This window comes from Physeter macrocephalus, chromosome 7, assembly GCF_002837175.3.
Source record: "Physeter macrocephalus isolate SW-GA chromosome 7, ASM283717v5, whole genome shotgun sequence".
In the NCBI taxonomy this organism is placed as follows: Eukaryota; Metazoa; Chordata; class Mammalia; order Artiodactyla; family Physeteridae; genus Physeter; species Physeter macrocephalus.
The window spans coordinates 15,553,375-15,573,885 of record NC_041220.1 but is presented as its reverse complement, the minus strand read 5'-3'; the positions used below and the strand labels follow the sequence as shown (position 1 = coordinate 15,573,885).

Sequence of the window (20,511 nt, the reverse complement as noted above, 5' to 3'; positions counted from 1 at the left end):
GGGCTTCCCTGGTGGCGCAGTGGTTGAGAGTCCGCCTGCCGATGCAGGGGACGCGGGTTCGTGCCCCGGTCCGGGGGGATCCCACGTGCCGCGGAGCGGCTGGGCCCGTGAGCCGTGGCCGCTGGGCCTGCGTGTCCGGAGCCTGTGCTCCGCAACGGGAGAGGCCGCAGCAGTGAGAGGCCCGCGTACCACAAAAAAACTAAAAAAAATAAAAAATAAAAAAATAGCATGCCTTGTATGCCATATTCAATTCACTGTAAAGTTGTTACCAACTGCTATATAGCATTAGCTACTACTTTTTAACAATATTTTATGTCTTCAGGGCATCTTATACTTTGCAAGCTACATGAACATATATGTGTGTGTTAAACAGATTCAGAAATTATACATACATGCATTCTATAACATCCACATAAAGTGTTAATGAAATTTTTAAACTGGCCTACATTTATCATGTACCTCAGCTCTTTTACTGATATATATAATCATATACAGCCAGTTATATAACTTCACCAGATTCTAATGTCCTATGTTTTTAACAAGAAGACAATTGAGAATATAGAGGTAACATGGTCCCTCATTTTAAAAGGTATGAAGACAATCTAAAAATAACATATAGAAAGTGACTTGTCAATTAACCCTTTACCGTATACAAAGGCTATCACAATGTGGTTTGTACGTTTCAGGGAAGTAAATAACAATTGCTGAAATGATCCACAAATGAAATAAAGAAAACTATGGAGTACTTACTACAGGCGAGACACTGTTCTAAGAGCTTTCACACATTTTCATATAATTCTTACCACAGCCAGCAAGGAAGGTACAATTATTCCCATTTTTATAAATGTCTGAGGCTCAGGTATAAGGTCTTGAGACTGAGCTGAGATTTTCGCTACTCCATATAACTGCTTTAATTAAATCTCTGATCTTTCTCCCACATCTGTGATCCTTTATTTTCACTGGTGCCTTCAAAAAATAACAACACACATGCATAAACTTGCAAAACCAAAAAGCTGAAGCAAAATAAACAAAAAGTTCTAATTCTAAAGTTCTTAGGAAGGCATTCAAGGTACTTCATCAATTGACCCAAGCTACCTTTCCAGCGCCATCTCCTATCACGGTCTGCTCCGGGTCCATACTTATCATACGCATCATGCTTTTTTCATATTCCCTTGCCTTTGCTCATAATATTCTTTCAGCCTATAACAGCCTCCATTTCTACCATCTATGTTACATTTCTCAATCAGAAATATATGCATCTTTTTTGATTTCTCATGAAACTTTGCCATGTTATACATTTTACTCTACCTTGAAGAACAGTTACTTGCACACATATTCCAGCCTATCAACTATCACCTCCTGATTGCAAGTAGTACAGTTTTTTTTTTTTACCTGTGAGTCACCCAACTGATTATTAATTTGAATAATTAGCTGGGTGACCTCAGACAATTTACTTAGCCCCCACGAACCTCAATTTCCTCATCTGTAAAAGGAGGACGACGGTATTTATCCATTCATATGTATAAAATATTTAGAGCAGTACCTTAAGGAGTTTTCTCCGTATAAGTGTGAACAATTTGTATACTATTAATGGCTGAAATTTGTGACCAAAGAAATTCATTGTTTGATGTTAACTAGCTCACATCCTCATACAACTCTGATTTTAGCATTTGTAAATTTTTGAAGGAAAGACATTTAAGTTTTTAAGTATAAAAACATTGTTTTAAAAAACAAGATTGTAGGGCTTCCCTGGTGGCGCAGTGGTTTTAGAGTCCGCCTGCCGATGCAGGGGACACGGGTTCGTGCCCCGGTCTGGGAAGATCCCACGTGCCGCGGAGCGGCTGGGCCCGTGAGCCACGGCCGCTGAGCCTGCGCACCCGGAGCCTGTGCTCCGCAACGGGAGAGGCCATAACAGTGAGAGGCCCGCGTACCGCAAAAAACAAAAAGAAAAAACAAAAAAAACAAGATTGTATAACTTTTCTACGTAGCTTTACAAGGGCAACTATACACACATTATCACAATGGATTCCTGCAGAGCACAAAATAAGCTCACCCCTCCAAGCAAAGTACCAGTTCATCCTGAAATTTTACTACACATACAGTGAAATGAAGGTTATACACCAACGTAGGACTCTTGGGAAGAGACAAGATTATTCACGGGACTTTACCATTTCTCCATACAATTTGGGATCTCTTTTTCTGCATGCTTTCTGAACATTCTGCCAATCATACAAAAAAATGAAGCCTGTTTTACAGTTATAGGACATTCACAGTTCAACATCTGGGTCTCCTCTTCTTTCTCTCTTTGCATTAGACAACTTTACAGCTTTGATCCTTTAGCTCTTGGCTTCTACCTCAGGGTTGTAATAGTGCCTTTATGGGAGAAGGAAGCTATAGACCACACTGAGCTGGGAGACAGCAGCCTTAGTATAGCATGCACCAAGAAGCAGATTGAGTGGTAGTAACGTACAGAGTGCCTATCTGGAAAGAGCAAAAATATTTAGTGTGTTCTTTAGAGAGTTTCCACTCCAAAATGAGGACTGGATGGCTAAGAACTATAAAGGCAAACTTAACAACAACCAAATCTGGCAGTTTCACTTCTCAAACATCATAAATATAGCAATCACTTTTCCAATAGAAAATAATTATTACAAGTGAAAGTCTACTCAGTTACTGTAAAATAGATCCAGCATCTTGCATAGGCCTTCTCATAGACTAAGAAGAGCAGATGGTGAAAGCAGTAAAAATTCCAATGGAAACTATGACTAATTATTATTCAATTTATGAGGCTTGTCTTAAAGATAAGGTCTGAGTTAAATAACAGCAACTCAGCACTTTACAAAGACAAATTTAATCTTATGACCTATAGTGGTAAAGCAGGATGGTAGGTTACTTACAAATAAATGAGATGTTCTTTAGAGGAATACATTTATCAACAGAATACAAATTTTTGGTTTCCAGGTCAGTGCTACCTTCTGCAAATGTTAAGTCTTGTACTGATAGAGAAATATGTGGATGGATGCTTTAGTACTTTTCTACTCATCCCAACACATCCTTCTATTTCAAATTTAAAATAATGATGAATAGGCATGTAACTTTCTGGGCCATTATCTGATTTCATGTCCAAGTATTTCTTTATTTCCATTACCAAATAACAATGATTTACATGAAATAACAGCAAAAATGGTATAATTGCTCTCATTTCAAAATACCTTGTAAACTCTGGCAATTTCTCATTCATAAAAGACTGAGCTTTTGAAAGTGACTGAATATATATTTATGCATCCCTATATTCTGTGTGACATATTTGGACCAAGAGACAGCTGCAGTCAAAAGTAGCTGTAAGTGGCAGGGCACAGAGGTCTGGGGCCCTGGGGAGAAAGAATGGAGAGAAACTGAAATGAAAAAGGAAGAGAAAAGGCTACCCATAAGAACTGAGGATTCACGGACTGTTCCTTTGCACCACCTCAGCCAGGGGAAAACAAAGATCTTTCCAAATTGAAAGGAAAGATTTCTCAAAACAGAAAAGCAGTGTGCCAGGCACCATTCTCCGTGTTTTTCATGCAATAACTCAGTTGCTTCTTCCAACAAATTTATGAGTTCTAGAGTGTTATTTCCCCCATATTACAATACAGAAACTGAGGCACTGAGAACTTGCTCAAAGTCATAGAACAAGACAGACAGAGTTGAAACTGAGATTTAAACAATAAGTCTGACTCCAAACGACACCCGATCTCTTTCCCATTCAAGTATGCCATATAAAAGCAGGATTTCCTAGTATCTACAGAAAAAAGCACTCACAGAGACAACAGTCAATGCAAAGTTAAAGTCACCATGTAATAATCAAATACATCTATTATATTTAAACTGCTACCTGGAATCATTTTTAGAAGATTCTTAGTTCACTTGCAGAGTGTTTCTGACTTACAAGGAAGGAGAGATGTGAGTTTCTACTTGCCACCACTTTCTGCTCGGGGCTTCCAAGTGTTTTGAATCTCTTTTCTTTTGAAGTGAATTTTAATGAGCCCTTAATTGTCAAAGGACTTCATAAATATTCATTAAACATTAAGAGAGGTTATGTTTTCTTTCCCTAAAAGCTGAAAGAGAAAACAGTTATTAAGACTCCAAAGGAGAGTAGGCATGATGAAAGTCTAAGTGGAATGTAAAGGTTCAGTATCGTATTAGATGTTTATCCAAATGGTTCATATCATTAGAACACTTAAGAAAATTCTTAATGCGGAGATACTTTTCTTTTTGCCTGTATGAGAAGTCCTCCAGGGTACCACCTCTGTTGGAGCTATTTTCATTTTTATCACTCATCCAATTCTAAATGATCCAAAACATTTCACTAACTCTTTCTGATGCCTTCTGCACCACTGAACAGTAAAATGGTTATGATGTTGGGAGGAAGTGATTTTGATCTAAATCAACAGGGCAGGCCCAGCTACTATGAAAGTGCCACAAACCTCTTTCAAAAAAAAAAAAAAAAAGTTTTCACACTGGATTTGAGTCTTCAAAGAAAGCATTCCCAAAGTATTGCATTTTACATCTATCCTACACAGCTGTCAGGGAATATTATCATACAGATTGACTTCTCCTGACCAAGCCATAGCCTCAAATATTTCCTTGTTGCCCAAAGGTGGGAGATGTTCACAAGATATCATGGCTATGCTGGTGTTCCCAAGGTCAGCCTAAGAAATGCAAACCTCCTGGCAAGTCAAACATTAACTCCATGAGAACAAATCTCTCCAAAACCCATCACATCTGATTCACTGAATCAGTCTGAAAAAAGGTAACTGTAAGAAAGGGGAAAATGTTTGCTATTTTCAGATGTACAGCAATGATTTTCTTCCCTTTTCTCTTAAATCTTTTGTCCCTTCAACCAAGAGAGATAAACGTATAAGTTTCTATAAAGACACCTCCCAAAAGTCCCTCAATTGTGAAAGTAACCAACTTGTCATTATCACATAACCAGAAATAAAAGATACATCAGTTAAATTTGGAGAAAATGTTACATAAATATTGAGAAAATGAATATGCTTATTTAATGGAGTCCCTAGTTCTACCATTTCCCAAATGAGCCAAACACAGAATCCTAATTCATTTAAATGTTTTTTTAATTTTTATTTTAAAATAATCAGATAATTTTTGTTTTGTATTTGACTCTAAAATATGTAAATAATTCAAATAGTTATTAAATTCTTAAAATCATTTCCACGGGTAAGTACTTTGTATTTTTCACATCCTAAAGTTTGGATTGAACTGGGGGCAGGTGAGGTGGGGAGAGGGGGCACATCTGTAATGACTATTTAGTAAGCTATGCTTTGTGGCTAAATAATTATATATTATGTTTATAAATACTCTCATTCTTTTCAAATTAAAAAGTAAAATCAAAACTTTGTTTACCTACAATGTCCAGTAAGCAGAGAAACATTTTATACTACCTGAATTCAGAAACACGTGACACAAAACAGTGGGCCACAAATACGATGCAGGAATAGAATAATACAACTCGGGGGCAAAAAATGCTGAAGAAAATCTTTCCCTGTGGTATCCACTAGATATACTGTTAGTAATTTTCTTAACAGACTAAGTTGTTATTGGTTCATTATGATTATGCTACTACCTTCCAGATGAATATGTATTGTGATATAAACAGATTAAAAAAAGAATAAAAATGAAAAAGTACGTATATGGTTTTCTAAATGTCTGTTTAATAATTTAAAGTTAAGAATAAAAAACTCAGTTTTTAGTCCCATGTAGTTAGCGTCAATATACATGAAAAATGTCTTGGTGAAGGATGTAAACACTAAAAACTTGTATTTTTTCTTGATTTTATATTACTTTATTTTGGTCTTATTAAGCATTACCTGACATCTGTTCTCTACCTCTTTAGATACTCAAAATGCCTTACTCTCTGCTAAATCTACAGAGCTATGCCTAAAATGCTTATTAACTGAATGAATTTGAATTGATTTTAAAACCGTGATGATTAATTTTATGTGCCAACTTGACTGGTTCGTGGGTACCCAGATATTTGGTGAAACATCATTCTGGTATTTCTGTAAGGGTGTCTGGGATGAGTTTAGCATTTCCACTGACGGACTGCATAAAGCAGATTGCCCTCCCTAATGCAAATGGACCCAATCTAATCAGTTGAAGGTCTGAACAGGACTAAAAGGCTGACTCTCCCCCAAATAAGAGGGGATCCCTCCTGCCTGATGCCTTCAAGCTGGGACATTACATTTTTCTTGCCTTCAGACTCCAACTGAAACATCAGCTCTTCCGGGGTCTTGAACCCGCTGACCTCTGGACTGGAACTACACCATTCGCTCTGAGTCTCCTCCAGCTTGCTGACTGCAGGTCTAAGGACTTGTCAGCCTCCTTAATCAGGTGAGCCAGTTCCTTATGAAAAAAAGATCTGTGTACATATAGTTCCTATTGCTTCTATTCCTATGGAGAACCCTAGTTCAGTTATTCTTGGTTTTTCAAAGTTGCCTAAGATACCTAAGCTTCTTTTAAGTAAATATAAAAGGTTATTTTAATTAAATCTGAATTATCTTGGGCTCTTGAACTGTGGCTCTTAGACTTTCTTCCATCTAATAAAAAGTCATAATTTCACCGTCAGCAATATAGTTTACATCTCATGCATGTATTCAGAATCCATGCTCTCTTGATGGCAATTCAGGCAGTGTAGCCCCTAATGTCCCTGTGCTCAATGCAAGCTAAGACTATGAGACCATTCACAGTCTTAGTGAAATGTAAAGTGCCAACAAGAGATCAAACAGCAAGGACTGAATTCAAATAACCAATCAAAGATTTCATCCAAAGCTAAGGTGCACTCACCAACTACAAGATGCTCACAGCTCAGAAAGAGTGATTTTCGTTTTGCTTCTATAAATTTCCTTGGCAGTATCTTTCCCATCTCTATCCTCTACTGGCTCAGAGATTTGTACATAGTAATCTCTTCCAACAGTGCTGCCCCTTGAGAAATCAAATGGTTAAATAAACGTCTAGATTGAAGACCAGTTCAAGATGCTCCCTTCTCCTCTACTAAGTAAGGTAATAAAAATCACCAGAGGCACGAAAGCTACTGGCAAAAATCTAAGCCTCAGAGTACATGAAAAATATGTTGGTGGAGAACGCAATCACTTAAAATTTATATTCCTAAACAGATATAGATAGATATAGATATATATATATATATACCAGAAATATTACCTGAAACATTTAGACATTTTTCATTGTATGCATTCTGGATGTTTTACTAAAGAACGTACTCACTTCTGGTGACTAAAGAAAAAAAAATGTACTTCAACATGTTTTCAATAAAAGAAGATGGCTGTGAAAGTAAAATGTAGAGTTTGAGGCTAGCCAGGGCAAGCTAAAGGTAAATTCTTTGTACTCTAGAGGTACTTAGACACTTCATCCTAAGATAAATGCCTTTTTCATTCTTGCAAAATGCACCAACAAAAATGAATCAGACTTTTTTTTCTTTTCTCTTCTTCAAGGTTTTCTCTTTCAAACTTTTAAGAAAGAGTCTAGGAAAGAAAGAGTGGCAACAGTTACGAATCGCTATGGTCCTATGGGAACACGGAGTAATACATGGTTTTCTCCTGTTTGATATTTGTAAGGCCTACCTCAGGGCACAATTCCCTTACTAGGCACTAGTCAACCCCCAAGTACCCTTTTCTGAGCTCTAGTCCTCTATATTCAACTAAGTATGGGGTCTCTATCACTTCATGCTAAGAGGTTTTGCTGATACACCAAACTCAACATATTTAAATATGAAGTTTTCCCTCCCCCTTCCTGAAGACTCTCCAGCCTATCCTTGCTCTTTCTATACCTGCCCTGTCTTCAGTGTCTCTCTGATGAACATACCCACCATCTACCCAGCTGCCAAAGAGAAACCTGAGAGTCTTCCTAGATGTCTCCCTCTCTCATATCCATTAAACTCAATCCATCAACAACACAATCATTTTAATCTTCTAAATTTTTCTGTAATCATTCCTTAACTCTCTACTGATACTGTTAAAAGATGCTAAATGTAGCCCTCATCATTCCTTACCTGGTTGTCTGCAATAAGCTCCTAATCTCTGCTCTCTAGCCCTACCTTCCTCCAACCATCTTATACTGTACCCTTAATTACATTTTCTAAAATACACGTTCATTTACTTGCTTAACTCCAAAATTATTTGGGAGCACCTACCAGGTACCAGGCTCTGTTGTAGGTCCAAGGATGTAGCAGTGGAAAGAAAAAGACACAATTCCCTGCTGGACAAAGCTTACAGTTACTGGAGAAAAGAGATAAGAAGCAAAATAAACGTGGAAGCGTATTAATTATGTTTAAGTGCAATGGAGAGAAATAAAGCAGGGAAGGGAGACAGAAGGTGCTGGGAGGGGTTGTTATTTTAAAGAGGAGGTCAGAATTTCCTCACTGCGGAAGTCATTTCTGGGAAGGGAAAGGTGAAGAGAGTGAGCTATGGAATGGAAGTGTTCAGACAGAAGAAAGAGCAGGCAAGAGTCCTGAGGTGAAAGTGTACCTGGAGGCCTTGAGGAGCAAACAGGCACCAGCTTGTCCAGCAAGAGGACAGTAGTAGGAGGCGAGGTTGGAGAAGAAAGAGGGACAGATCCTAGAGGGCCTTGTGGGAACTTCTCCTCTGATCGCTGTGCCAAGGATAGACTATAAAGGACAAAAAGAAAAGCAGAGAGCAGTTAGTAGACGGTTACGGTAATTTAGGCAGGCACTGACTGTGGCTGGAACATGGCTGGCAGTGTGGAGGTGACAGGAAGCAGTCAGCTTCAAGATGGGTTTTGAAGGTACTGACTGTCATAACCTGAACTTCCAGGAAAGTAGAGCCTAAGACAACTGCTTGCAAACAGGTAGTTTACTGGGAATGTCATCCCAGGAATCAGGAGTGCATGACCAGGGCTGTGAAACAGGGAAGAAAAAAAGTGGCAATTGGAGGAATGACTTATCTAGCTCACTCCACTAGAGGTATCATGACCTGAGCCTCAGTATACCCATCCTGGCGCAGCTCCTAACCCGTAGCGGTCATGTCTGGCCCTTCCTTGCAAGTTGTGCGTGAGCAGACTTCCTGCCAGAGCTCCACAGGATGCATCAAAGAGGACGCAAGGCAAGAGGCCAAGAGGCAAGACAGTATCCAGTTCCATCTACGCAAAGTGGGGCAATGCCTTCATGGAACTGTTTGCTGCACCTGTGACAGCAGTGAGGGGTGGTTCCATGAGGATTCTGAAGTGGAGTACCTGGGGGCCCAATATGGACAGTGTTGCAATAATTCTCTAATGGACTATATGAACTATGTGAGAGGTACAGAAGAGATAAGGATAATGCCAAGGGTTTTGTCCTAATCAACTACAAGGATGGAATTGCCATTAACCAAAAGGGAAAATCATGGGAAGTAAGATTAGGTGACTTCTAAAAGCCAGTCCTGGATCTCTGCAACCTGGGTGCACACATAACTTTACCTTCTGTCCCCTGCTTACAATCTCAAGTTAGCCACTCACTACCCCTCACCTCCAACTCTGCAGTTATACTAAACTCAGTCCTCTGGCTACACCACACTCTCTCAGGTCTCTCTAGGATTCTGCTCAGGTTGGTCCCCCTACCCATCTAGTTTATTTGCCCAGATAATTCCTTATCAGCCTTTAATTGCCAACTCAGTTGACACCTCTTTTTTTTTTTTAACATTTTTAGTGGCGTAGAGTTGCTTTACAATGTTGTGTTAATTCCTACTATACAGCAAAGTGAATCAGCTATACGTATACATATATCCCCTTTTTTGGGATTTCCTTCCCATTTAGGTCACCGCAGAGCACTGAGTAGAGAGAGTTCCCTGTGCTATACAGTAGGACTGTACTGTTTATCTATTTTATATATTAGTAGTGTGTATCTGTGAATCCTAAAATTTATGCCTCCCCGTTGCCTCCCCCGTCCCATCTTACTGCATTTTAATACCAACATTCCATTTAACATCAAACTAAGACCATCTGGAAGTAAAATCATTGTAGTGAATCCTAAATCTTAAAAGACTCTTAAGGAGAGGGGTGATATAATCCTATCTGTGCAGTCAGCCCCATGTCACACTTACAAGTAAAAGATCTTTTCAGCGTGTTGCCTATTAGTTACAGGACTAAATGGTGGTTAATGCTGTTCGTGCAGGGCAGAGACCAGCAAACTTCTCAGAGGGCTTTCCTGGCTTCATTCCATTTTAATTCTGATGGAAAATGAGCACATTAGTTTTAGATTCAATATAGGTTTCTGTCGGGTAAACTTTTTGGCCGACTAGATTTTCTGAACCTAGTCGTTTTCACTTGGAACAAATGTGCTATTTCAGAAGATGCCAACACATCATGTGTTACTGATGCATAACAAGATTAAGAGGAAAAATGAAAACATTAAAAATGCAAAACATACTTGGGGAAAAAAATTACACAGTAAAGTGACCTGGGAAATGCCCTCAGACATTTTCTAACATTATTTGGAGAATATTTTCAGGATTTAGGAGTACACCTAGGTCCTATTAAAACTGCAAAATGTTTTAAGTTTAGGGAACAAAACGGCATACAAAATAAAGCATCATTTTATAATTTATAGTGAATAAAAACCCCTTAAGTTTGAAACTTCCAAAGTTCTATTAAGTCCTTAAACAACTCATATTTAATTATAAGAAACTACAAACTAATATACACTTCTGAAACGTATGGATTAAATCATATAGCTAGAAGTGGTGGCATTTTTAGATTTTCCTAAACTAAAATTCCTTAACCAGAAAAATATGGCAGAAGACTCCACTATCTAACTAAAACACTAATCATTCCATAACTCTGCTCACGAATCTTCCATGAATTTCCACTGCCTGTGGGATAAAGTTCAAACTTACTCACGAAGCAACATAATTTAGCCCAGAGTTCTCAAACTTTAGCCGCACACCAGTATCACCTGGAGAGCTTGTTAAAACACAGTTTTCTGGATTCACTCCCTGAAGTTTTTGATTCAGTAGATCTGGGTTGGGACACAAGAATGTATATTTCCAACAGGTTCCCATGTCATGCTGATGCAGGGACCACAATTTGAAAACCACTATCTAGTAACAATCTAGCTTTGGGGGGCCATTCAGCTCCCCACACCAACTTCTGGCTCTACACATTTTCTCATCCTCTGATTTTGTGTGAACTATTCCAATCACTTTATGTTTATAGGTTCTAGAGTTAAATGAAAGAACTCTTATACTTGACCTGTACTCTGCAGGGCAACTGTATTTGAATGCTGTCACAACCACAGTCCAGCTGACCCTGAATCAGCTTTAGCATCACTTGTTACTCATACTCTGGTGTACAAATCTCAAGGCCCTGGGGTCATTTTCCCGTCCTGATGATGGCCATGGCCCTGAGTGGGAGAAGCACGGAACAATATTCTGGGGAAAAAATGTTTTTATTATGACTATGAGCTTCTTCTATCTGACAAGAGCTTGTCAGTGCGGGCAATTTCCCAACTACTCTACAGGAAAGGCATTTCTGCTATAATAACAAGTAGAAAAGCAGTGGGTGCCTCTGATTCAGGACAGAGGCTTCCTAGCCTATAGCCATGCTCTCTGTCCCCAAGACAATCTTTTAATCGGTGTAGGGAGAGTTCATGAGAAAGATCCACAGGCAAATTAACAGATTCTCACAAGGCCCAGATGCAGAATTAGGAACAGCAGCTGTCCCAAGATCTCTTTTCCCCTTAATTGAACAAGCAGGGTTGCAGGTGGGCTACTCTGCTAAATTTTTAACAAAGGAAAAATGATCTGATTTTAACCAGAACTAGTGGTAACTCTTAATCACAAGGAATTTTTCTCATAAACCAACTAGTAAAATAACAAAGCTGCCTCACTAAAATTTTGACTTCAGAAGTAAAATACTATTATAGTTGATAGCAGAAAAAGCAAGTTAACAGTCAATACAGGAGCCCGAATTCAGTATTTCATTTGTAGAGAACGTTTTCTGGAATCAAAGTCTTCAATTATGAGAGGAAAGGAAAACCCACAATGCTTTCTAGCTGAAAGGGGGATAGGGGTGTGGATAGGTACTCAATTTTGGTTTTGGTTATATCTTATATTATGTAAGATTCTACAAATATACCAAAAAAAAGAGAATACTAGGTTCTCACAACTCTTTTTTATAAAATCTCAAGGGACTTTTTTTTATCATTATGGAACAAAATATTATAGAATGAAGCCAAATGAGGACCAGTCCCTTCTCCTCCCATATTCCCCACTATCCTAAATTGGCTACTTATCTACTCCTATTAATATTTTAGGAGCTTTATAGAAATATAATTCACATGCCATAAAATTGACCCATTTAACGTGTTCACTTCAATCCTTTTTAGTATATGTACAGAGTTTTGCAATCATATCATAATGTAATTTCAGAACATTTTCATAACCCCCCCCAAACAAGCCCCATCACCCTAGTAGGCACTCCCCCTTCCTGCCCACAGCCTCCCACCCCTGGCGACTTGGGGCTACTGATCTGCCTTCTGTCTGTATAGTTTTACCTTCCAGACTTTTCCCATAAATGGAATAAGACATGTGGTCTTTGCATCTGGCTTCTTTCATGAAGCATACTGCTTTCAAAGTTTATTCATGTTATAGCAAGTATCGGTCCTTCATTCCTTTTTATTGCCAAAGAATGTTCTATTATATAGATATACAACATTTTGTTTATCCATTAATCAGCTGGTGGACATTTGGGTTTTTTCCGCTTATTGTAACGCTGTTTTCCACTTATGAGTAACGCTGCTGTGAACATGTGTGTACAAGTGTTTGGGGGACATTAGGTTCTCATTTCTCTTGGGTAGACACCCAGGAGTGAAACTTCTGGGGCATACGGTAACTGAACGCTTAACAGTGTTAGGATCTGCCAGACTGTTTTCCAAAGTGGCTACACCATTATTTCCAGAAGTAGTGTATGAGGGTTTCAATTCCCCCACATCCTTACCAACACTGCTTATTATCTTTTTGACTGTAGTCATTCTAGTGGGTGAACTAGTATCTCGAGGTTTAGATTTGAACTTTACTGATAGCTATTGATTTTGAGCACCTTTTCGTACGATCACTGGTCACCTGTGTACACTCTTTGGAGAAATGTCTGTCCAAATCCTTGCCCACTTTTAAAAGGGGTTATCTTTTTATTATTGATTTTTAAGAGTGCTTTAGATAACTGGATTCAAGTCCATTATCGGATCTATGATTTGCAAATGTATTCTGCCATTCTGTGGGCTCTTTTTTCACTTTCTTGATGATGTATTTTTATTTGATGATCCATTTTATTATTTTGTTGCTTGTGCTTTTGGCATCATATCTAAGAAACTATTGCTTAACTTTATGAATATTTCTATATAATTACTAATTAGATGTAAAAATCGTATATGAATTTTCATATGGTAGAAACAACTTAGGTTCCAACTAACAGTGGTTAAGGGTTCCCATTTCTCCACGTCCTTGCCCAGACTTGATAACCTCAGAGTTACTTTGCCTATTTCTTGACGATAACTTGGTAGCTCATATTACTTTAACCTGCATTTCTCTATTTATTTAGTTTCTTTTCCTGTATTTCCATCTTCTCTGTTAACGGCCTGTTCATGTATTCTGACATTTTGCATTTTTCTCATTATTGAAGACATTCTTCATATATAATTGATACTAAATATTTCTCAGTTACATGTCTTGTAACATGCTTTACAAGCATGTGAGCTATCCTTTTGCTTGTTTGTTATTTGCTTTGTTGAACTATCATTAATTTTACTGTTAAGAAATTCTAAAATAATTTCTTTATGATCTGTGTTTTTTGCAACTTTTTATTAACTTTAAGCTATACAAACATTCTACTCTAAGAGACGTGGTACTGTATAGCTACTAATGGAAGGGACACAAGAACCAAGCTGTCTCGATTTGAATCTAAATTCTACCATGTATTACTTCGTAATCTGAAACAAATTATTTAACTTCTCTGAACCTGCTTCCTCATTTATAGGATAGGGGGAATAACAGCACCTATCTCATGCTGTGTGACATTTAAATGAGTTAGTAAAGTGTTTAGAACAATACATGGAACATTAGCTATTATTATTTTCTTCTAAACACTTTCACTGTTTGAATTTTACCTTCAGCTTTCTGATATACTTGGAGATGATTTTTACACATGGTATGAAGTGAGGTTTTCAAACAGTCCACTTTTCCCCACTGATCTCCAGTGTCCCCTCTGACACATTATTTCCTTATATATATGATTCTCTATCATGTTCCATAAGTCTATAGCTACCCTAGGCCATACCACACTATTTTAATTACTATAGCTGTTAAGCTGTAAAACCATAGTAAGTTTTTATATCTAGAAGAGCAAGTATACCTAACTTGTTCTGTGCTGAACATCTGTAAATGCAGGCATTTACAAGTGAAAGGATAACCATGTTGACATTTGTATCCTTGGATTTGTGAATTATAAAATCACAAACAAAATAACGTCAGTTATTGTCTATTAGATGACTAGTATTTCATGTAACTATAAGAATGCCGCTTTCTTTTTAACCCCTAGGCCGTTTTGATTATTTTGTAAATAATAAGGTAATGATTCACTGAAAGCCACAGGACTAATAAACAAAAAGCCTAGACTAAGAAGTAAAACATTATAGAACTTTTTGGGGGGGATGGGTAATTTTGCTCATTTATCTTGTAAGTACAAATAGGGGATATGAAATCCTCAGCAGAAATTTCAAACTCCTTAAAAAGCAAATACAAAAATCAAAACAAAGCCCCCAAACAAAGGACCAAGTAGTCTCACACTCAGTTTGCAAAATCACAGCATGGATTCACAGTTACTGAAAAAATAGTCACTGGAGAGGTAGAAAAATTAGGATAAACACCACAGAAATTTTACCTGGTAAAGACAGTTCATCCATTAGTCTAAAATATTCTACAGCAACTTCTCAAGACCACAAAACACAATGTGTAAATCTAAAGGATCCCTGTAGCAGTGACATCCTACGATGGGAAGGAACAATGACCTTGTAATTGTAGCATGAAGAAGTAAGCCTGGAGAGGTGTGAGCATTCACTCTCAAGGTGTAAAGCTGCACATCACATTTCTCATTTGCAGGCAGAGCTACTCAGGATATTTTCCAAGTAATCTCTTTAGATTAACATTTGCAGGAAATCAGGAAGAGGAAAAAACGGGAAGGACGCTCCATTCTTCAAGGCAAGATGTAATTTTTTTGTCCTAGAAAATAACTCAGTTGTGTTCCTGATTTTGCCTTCTCCTCACCTCAGATGGTGAGGTACTGTGGCTCAGAAGAAACCGCATATAAGTGACTTTCCCGTGAGCACTAAATTATGACAGCCTAAACGTGGTTGAATATACAGTACTTTTTTACAAACTAGTAAGTATTATGGTAAATGGGAAAACCGAAGCAAAGTTTTCAGCTCTGAGCTTATTCATACACTGGAATATTTATTTCTGGTGGTGGCGGTAATGTGTTTTTGTAATCTGTCTCTTAAATAAAATGTTCCCGTGGCAAAGATTCTGCCTCTCCAAACATTCTGCCTAAATATTATAGCAATCCTCAAGTCAAACTTAAATGTAATTCTTCAAAGAACAAGAACAAAAACTCTGGAATCCCAAGTTCTGGTTCTGCCACTAGAAGTAAGAGTGAGACTTTAGATAAGTCACCTAACAACTGTGTGCCCCTGTTTCCTCCCTTGTGAAAATGAGAAAACACAAGCAGATCACTAAAATTAACTGGGTCTTGCTCAAATAGGAGTGTAGGTGCCTGTAGCATTTATTTGTACTGGGCCTACTTTAGGTTGTGCAGATGTTTGTTTATATAATGGCACTTTATTTTCTGTTGAAGAAAACCCTCCGCTGCACCATCCCACACACAAACTACTTCCGCTCTTACTTGAAAGGAAATTCCTTTTCAAGGTTCACAGTACATTAGAGACAGCTGCATTGCTGAGCTTCCTCCCGAAACTTTAAAAAACTTCAGATGTAGTCCATGCACGACATGGGTCATGAAACAAGACAATCTCAAGCACTTAGACTGCCCCTTCTCTTACCCACTTTTAATGTTATATTTTCTGGGGTTGTTGCCTGCTTACATTAAGTAGTATGTGTGTGTGTGTGCGTGTGTGTGCGTGCGTGTGTGTGGGTGTGTGCGCGCGCGCGCGCGCGCGCGCTGGTGCGTACGCCTGCGTGTTTATTTTAAATCAAGTTCCTGAGGGAATGCAGAAACTTTCTAAAGTGACTATCTTGAGTGCTAATTTCCGAAGCAAGATAAGGTAAAAAGTACATTTCCATTTAATGACATTTCAACAACAGACAGTCACTACCCTATTAGCTTCCAAAGAGGCAATCCTCACTTCAAACCACACATCCCCTGGGTATGTTTCCATATTGCCCTGGAACTCCTAAGTGTTTGTCTAGAAAACTCAATTCTGGACTCAGAACCAGTAAAACAAGAATACCAAACTAGGTAAGAATTCTGGCATAGAACTTTTCCAGCGGAAGCAAAGAAGAGAGTTATGACTTGGTTTATTTCAGAACAGTCACCAAAACTGCCTATATAGCTACAAAGACAAACTACTTGCACTGGGAATAACATGTTGAATATAATTGGAGATGGGTGCAGGGCAAACAACAGTATGGTGTTTTCTGAGGGTGGCTGATAGAGCCAATCTCTGAAAAGATTTCCACGAGCCTACCAGGTGTCCAATGACACGCTGGATACAGAAATTACTTAATTAATGTCCCTGAGAAAGAGACGGGAAATTTGGGAGTCACATTCTTGTTTCACTCTCCAAGAAATCCTTCACTCCAGATTTGCATTGTTCCAAGTAAATTAAGACTTACGATCCCTTCTTTATCATTAGTGGCAATATTTTAATAATGCTAGGACAACTGTTTCATTAAACAACTGTTTCATTAAACAACAATGTAATATTTTCTGAAAGGACATCTAAACCAGCTATGTGGGTAAGTTACTTTTGAAACAAATTCTGACAATTCCTTTTAAATACCATTAATAAAATAGGTTCTTCTTTTGGTCAGAGAAAGGGGGTTAGAGGTTCTGTCTGCAGGTAAAGAATGAACTGAAATGTATTAACTCTAATCCCGTGTGTACCAAATTCCTTGGGGTAGCTTAATCAACTGCAGCTTTCTGGGCTCAGCTCCCAAATACTTGGTTTAGTAGATTTGGGATGGGGTATAGGGAACTGCATCTTTAAAGTGACCTATGGTGACTGTGATGTAGGAAATACATTGAACCATGCTGTGAGGAAAACTGCAGACTCCTTGTTTCTCAGATGGATCAGTGCTGATTACACACTGCTCGTCAATCGATTCCCATTCAATAGCCGTTGCAGCAAACCCTCACTCAGCTCACAGGAACATCTGCATAAAATCCTCAAGTCCCTCCAGTCAAGCCAGAAAGAGGCGGAAAATCAACTGATCCTGAATTCTGGTCTCTCCTGCCATAGTGCACCAAGCTGCCACAAAGAAAACACATTGGCCAACGGCTATATTATTGTTGGCAAGCACCAAAATTTGCTCAAAACCTTTACAAATGAAACCCAGCTGCTTAAGCTCAATACCAGATGTCTTCTACAATGTGTGGCTTTGATAGATTAAATTGAGCATAAGAAAGAGATGAAATATATGAAAATCTAATTTGCAAGATGTTTGTCATTAAGTCTAACAAAAAGAGACAGAAAATTTTTATATTTTTCACTATAAGAGGTTAAGTAGGGTAGATTAACAATATTCATAATAGCTATTAAAATGCATGTTATGAACAAACTGTTTAGTGTATATTTTTAAAATCCAGTCCAAAAACAATCTCCAAAAATGCCCAAGAATGTCCTATGTCTGTAAAATCATGTGATTTAGCATGAGGGTCCTTTTCATTTAAACCCATTCCCCAATTTGAACATGTTTTCACCCAGGGCATAGGAAATTAAGTAGGAAATATTTAGTGATATTCTCCAATTTCAATAAACTGTCATAATCCTATGAAAACATACATATAAAAAACATGTGTGTGGCTATGTATCATATGTACAAGAAAGTATGGAAGTAAAAAGGCAATTTGTTTAGGAACCTCAATTAAGTGGCATCTACCCTTCTGTTACCATGTCACAATGAAACACTTTTTCTGTTGTTTTCCAGGTCACTGCACAGTTCTCAATAACTCAGCTGATTTCAGAGCCTAAATTAAACTCAGAGCCACTCAAATATTCCTCCCATGAACTGCTGCACGTTCCCTGACTTAAATGAGCTAATAGTTAATGGGCAAATACAGCATATTACTCTTACAACATTAACCTTTTTCTTTTTTCAAAACAGAAACATGAAAAGCATAATGGAATTCAAAAGCAATAAGCAACTGAGTATATTAACTCTAACCAAGACAAACATTCAGTTGAGATTTAGCTCCGTAAAAAAGTGCATCACGATTTCAAGTACACACGATTACAACTGGCAAGTTATTATTTTTTCAGATTTGAAAAATATTGTCTTAGTTTTCCTTTAGAGAAATCAAAATAAAGGTAAACATTTTAGCAAAGACATAGTTTGATCATGAATATTTCTACAAACATAATAACAGAAAGATAATTTCATACAAAGTTTATAAAACAAACCTGGCCTCACATTTTCTGACGCTGTATACTATTGGCCTTGGCATAGTTTATAGTTAAAGGAAAACAGAAATAACCATAAAAAATGTTAAGATGCCTTATTATATTAAATTGTCTCACACTTGGCTGATATCTTATCAATGCAGTTCTCATATCACAAAAAGTTCCAAATTGATGCAAAACTGATTCCTTACCTGTAAAACTCCCATTAAAATTGTGAAGATACCACGTCGAATATGGGGACATTATGTTCCCACATTATGACCACAGGATACTGTCAGGCAGTAAAAACCTATGCACCAAAGCCAGTTTTCTGCGTGTACTCAAGAGGTTTCTAAAAAGTGAATTCGATATGTACGTTCATTCTCCACTGGACTCCAGAAGGGATCAAAAGCATAGTTTCAGACACTGAAGTTCCCAGAGTTTGATCAACTGAAAGATGTATACTGCTAGCCACAAACTTGTGGCCTTTTAGGGATCATAATGCAAAATTTATGAGATGTTCTTTGTGAGACATAAGGTTTGCAACTACTGTTTCAATAAAGGAGTAAAAGTTGTATGTAACAATATGACAAAACTAAGGTCTGCCAAGAGAGTACACTACTTGTTTCACATGTTATTCTTTGCCACCACCTTGCTATCTTGAATTTCTTCAGCATCTTTCTTTTAAAGATCAAAAAAAAAATTATACCCCTTCATTTACTATTAAAATAATTCTATAGAAACTACAGAAATATATTACCATAATTTTGGTAGTAACATTTCCTGAATACCAAAGTTCACATAAAAATAAAGTGTTTTTTATAATTTTTCTACACATATAACTAATAAGTCACTTAGTAGCCAACAGGAATTCATTATAAACAAAGGAATACTAGAAGTATTCATATTGCTATTATTAATGACAGTAGCAGCTATATTAGACTGTTTTTTGTTGTTTTTTTTTTTGCGGTACGCGGGCCTCTCACTGCTGCGGCCTCTCCCGTTGCGGAGCACAGGCTCCGGACGCGCGGGCTCAGCGGCCATGGCTCACGGGCCCAGCCGCTCCGCGGCACGTGGGATCTTCCCGGACCGGGGCACGAACCCGCGTCCCCTGCATCGGCAGGCGGACTCTCAACCACTGCGCCACCAGGGAAGCCCCATGTTAGACGTTTTTGATTATCAACCTAACCCAAAACCTCTTCTAGAAAAAACTTCCACTGCCCACTGTATCTGTTATTGTCAGGGAAGCCCCATATTAGACGTTTCTGATTATCAACCTAACCCAAAACCTCTTCTAGAAAAAACTTCCACTGCCCACTGTATCTGTTATTGTCTGGTGGCCATCTTGGTATTGAGTGACTACACATCCCACCTGGGTTACATTCCATCATTGTTAGGGTCGGCAGTCAATCAAATTCTCTCTCCAGAAAGTTAAAAATAAGAAACAGTGAAACATTTATCAGTTAACTCTGGAGAGCTACGCAAAAAAGGGTCTTGGAATATCAGGAAATGCAGACACTACTTTGGGTCGTGTGCAAAATAATGAGTCTGTCTAAGGAGACAGACTCCTCTGTATGCCAAGTATTATACTATGCACTGGGGATTCAGCAATAAATAAAATGGACGTGGTCTCTCCTCTAAGAAGGTGAGCTTCCAGCAGGAGAGTGACATGTATAATGATACATCATGATATGTACCATACAAGAGAAATAAAACTTACAATGAGGGATTATATGAAGGGGATCTCATTTAATCTGGATTGTTAAGGAAAAGTTAACTTAGTGATGTTTAAGCAAATGGATAAGCAGAGTAGAAAAGCAAAGAACTTCCAGGCT

General features: G+C 38.1%; 1 protein-coding gene across 29 annotated transcripts in view; it reads right to left on the bottom strand.

Moving 5' to 3' along the window:
• BMPR1B (bone morphogenetic protein receptor type 1B) overlaps window positions 1-20,511 on the bottom strand; it is a 454,241-nt gene that overhangs the window by 108,574 nt on the left and 325,156 nt on the right. For 17 of the 29 annotated variants that reach the window (XM_055085847.1, XM_055085860.1, XM_055085859.1 and 14 more), the window contains 3 exons: window positions 8,544-8,683; window positions 8,210-8,294; window positions 6,847-6,984 (listed from right to left, as the gene is read on the bottom strand). The exons of 4 other annotated variants lie outside the window; for them this stretch is intronic. In XM_055085847.1, coding sequence (XP_054941822.1) covers window positions 6,847-6,925 — 79 coding nt within the window. In that variant the 5' untranslated portion in view covers window positions 6,926-6,984; window positions 8,210-8,294; window positions 8,544-8,683. Of the gene's footprint in view, window positions 1-3,874; window positions 3,900-3,928; window positions 4,239-6,846; window positions 6,985-8,209; window positions 8,295-8,543; window positions 8,684-20,511 lie in introns of those variants that run through there. 8 more of the 29 variants (XM_055085840.1, XM_055085838.1, XM_028491657.2 and 5 more) reach the window with 8 other exon arrangements.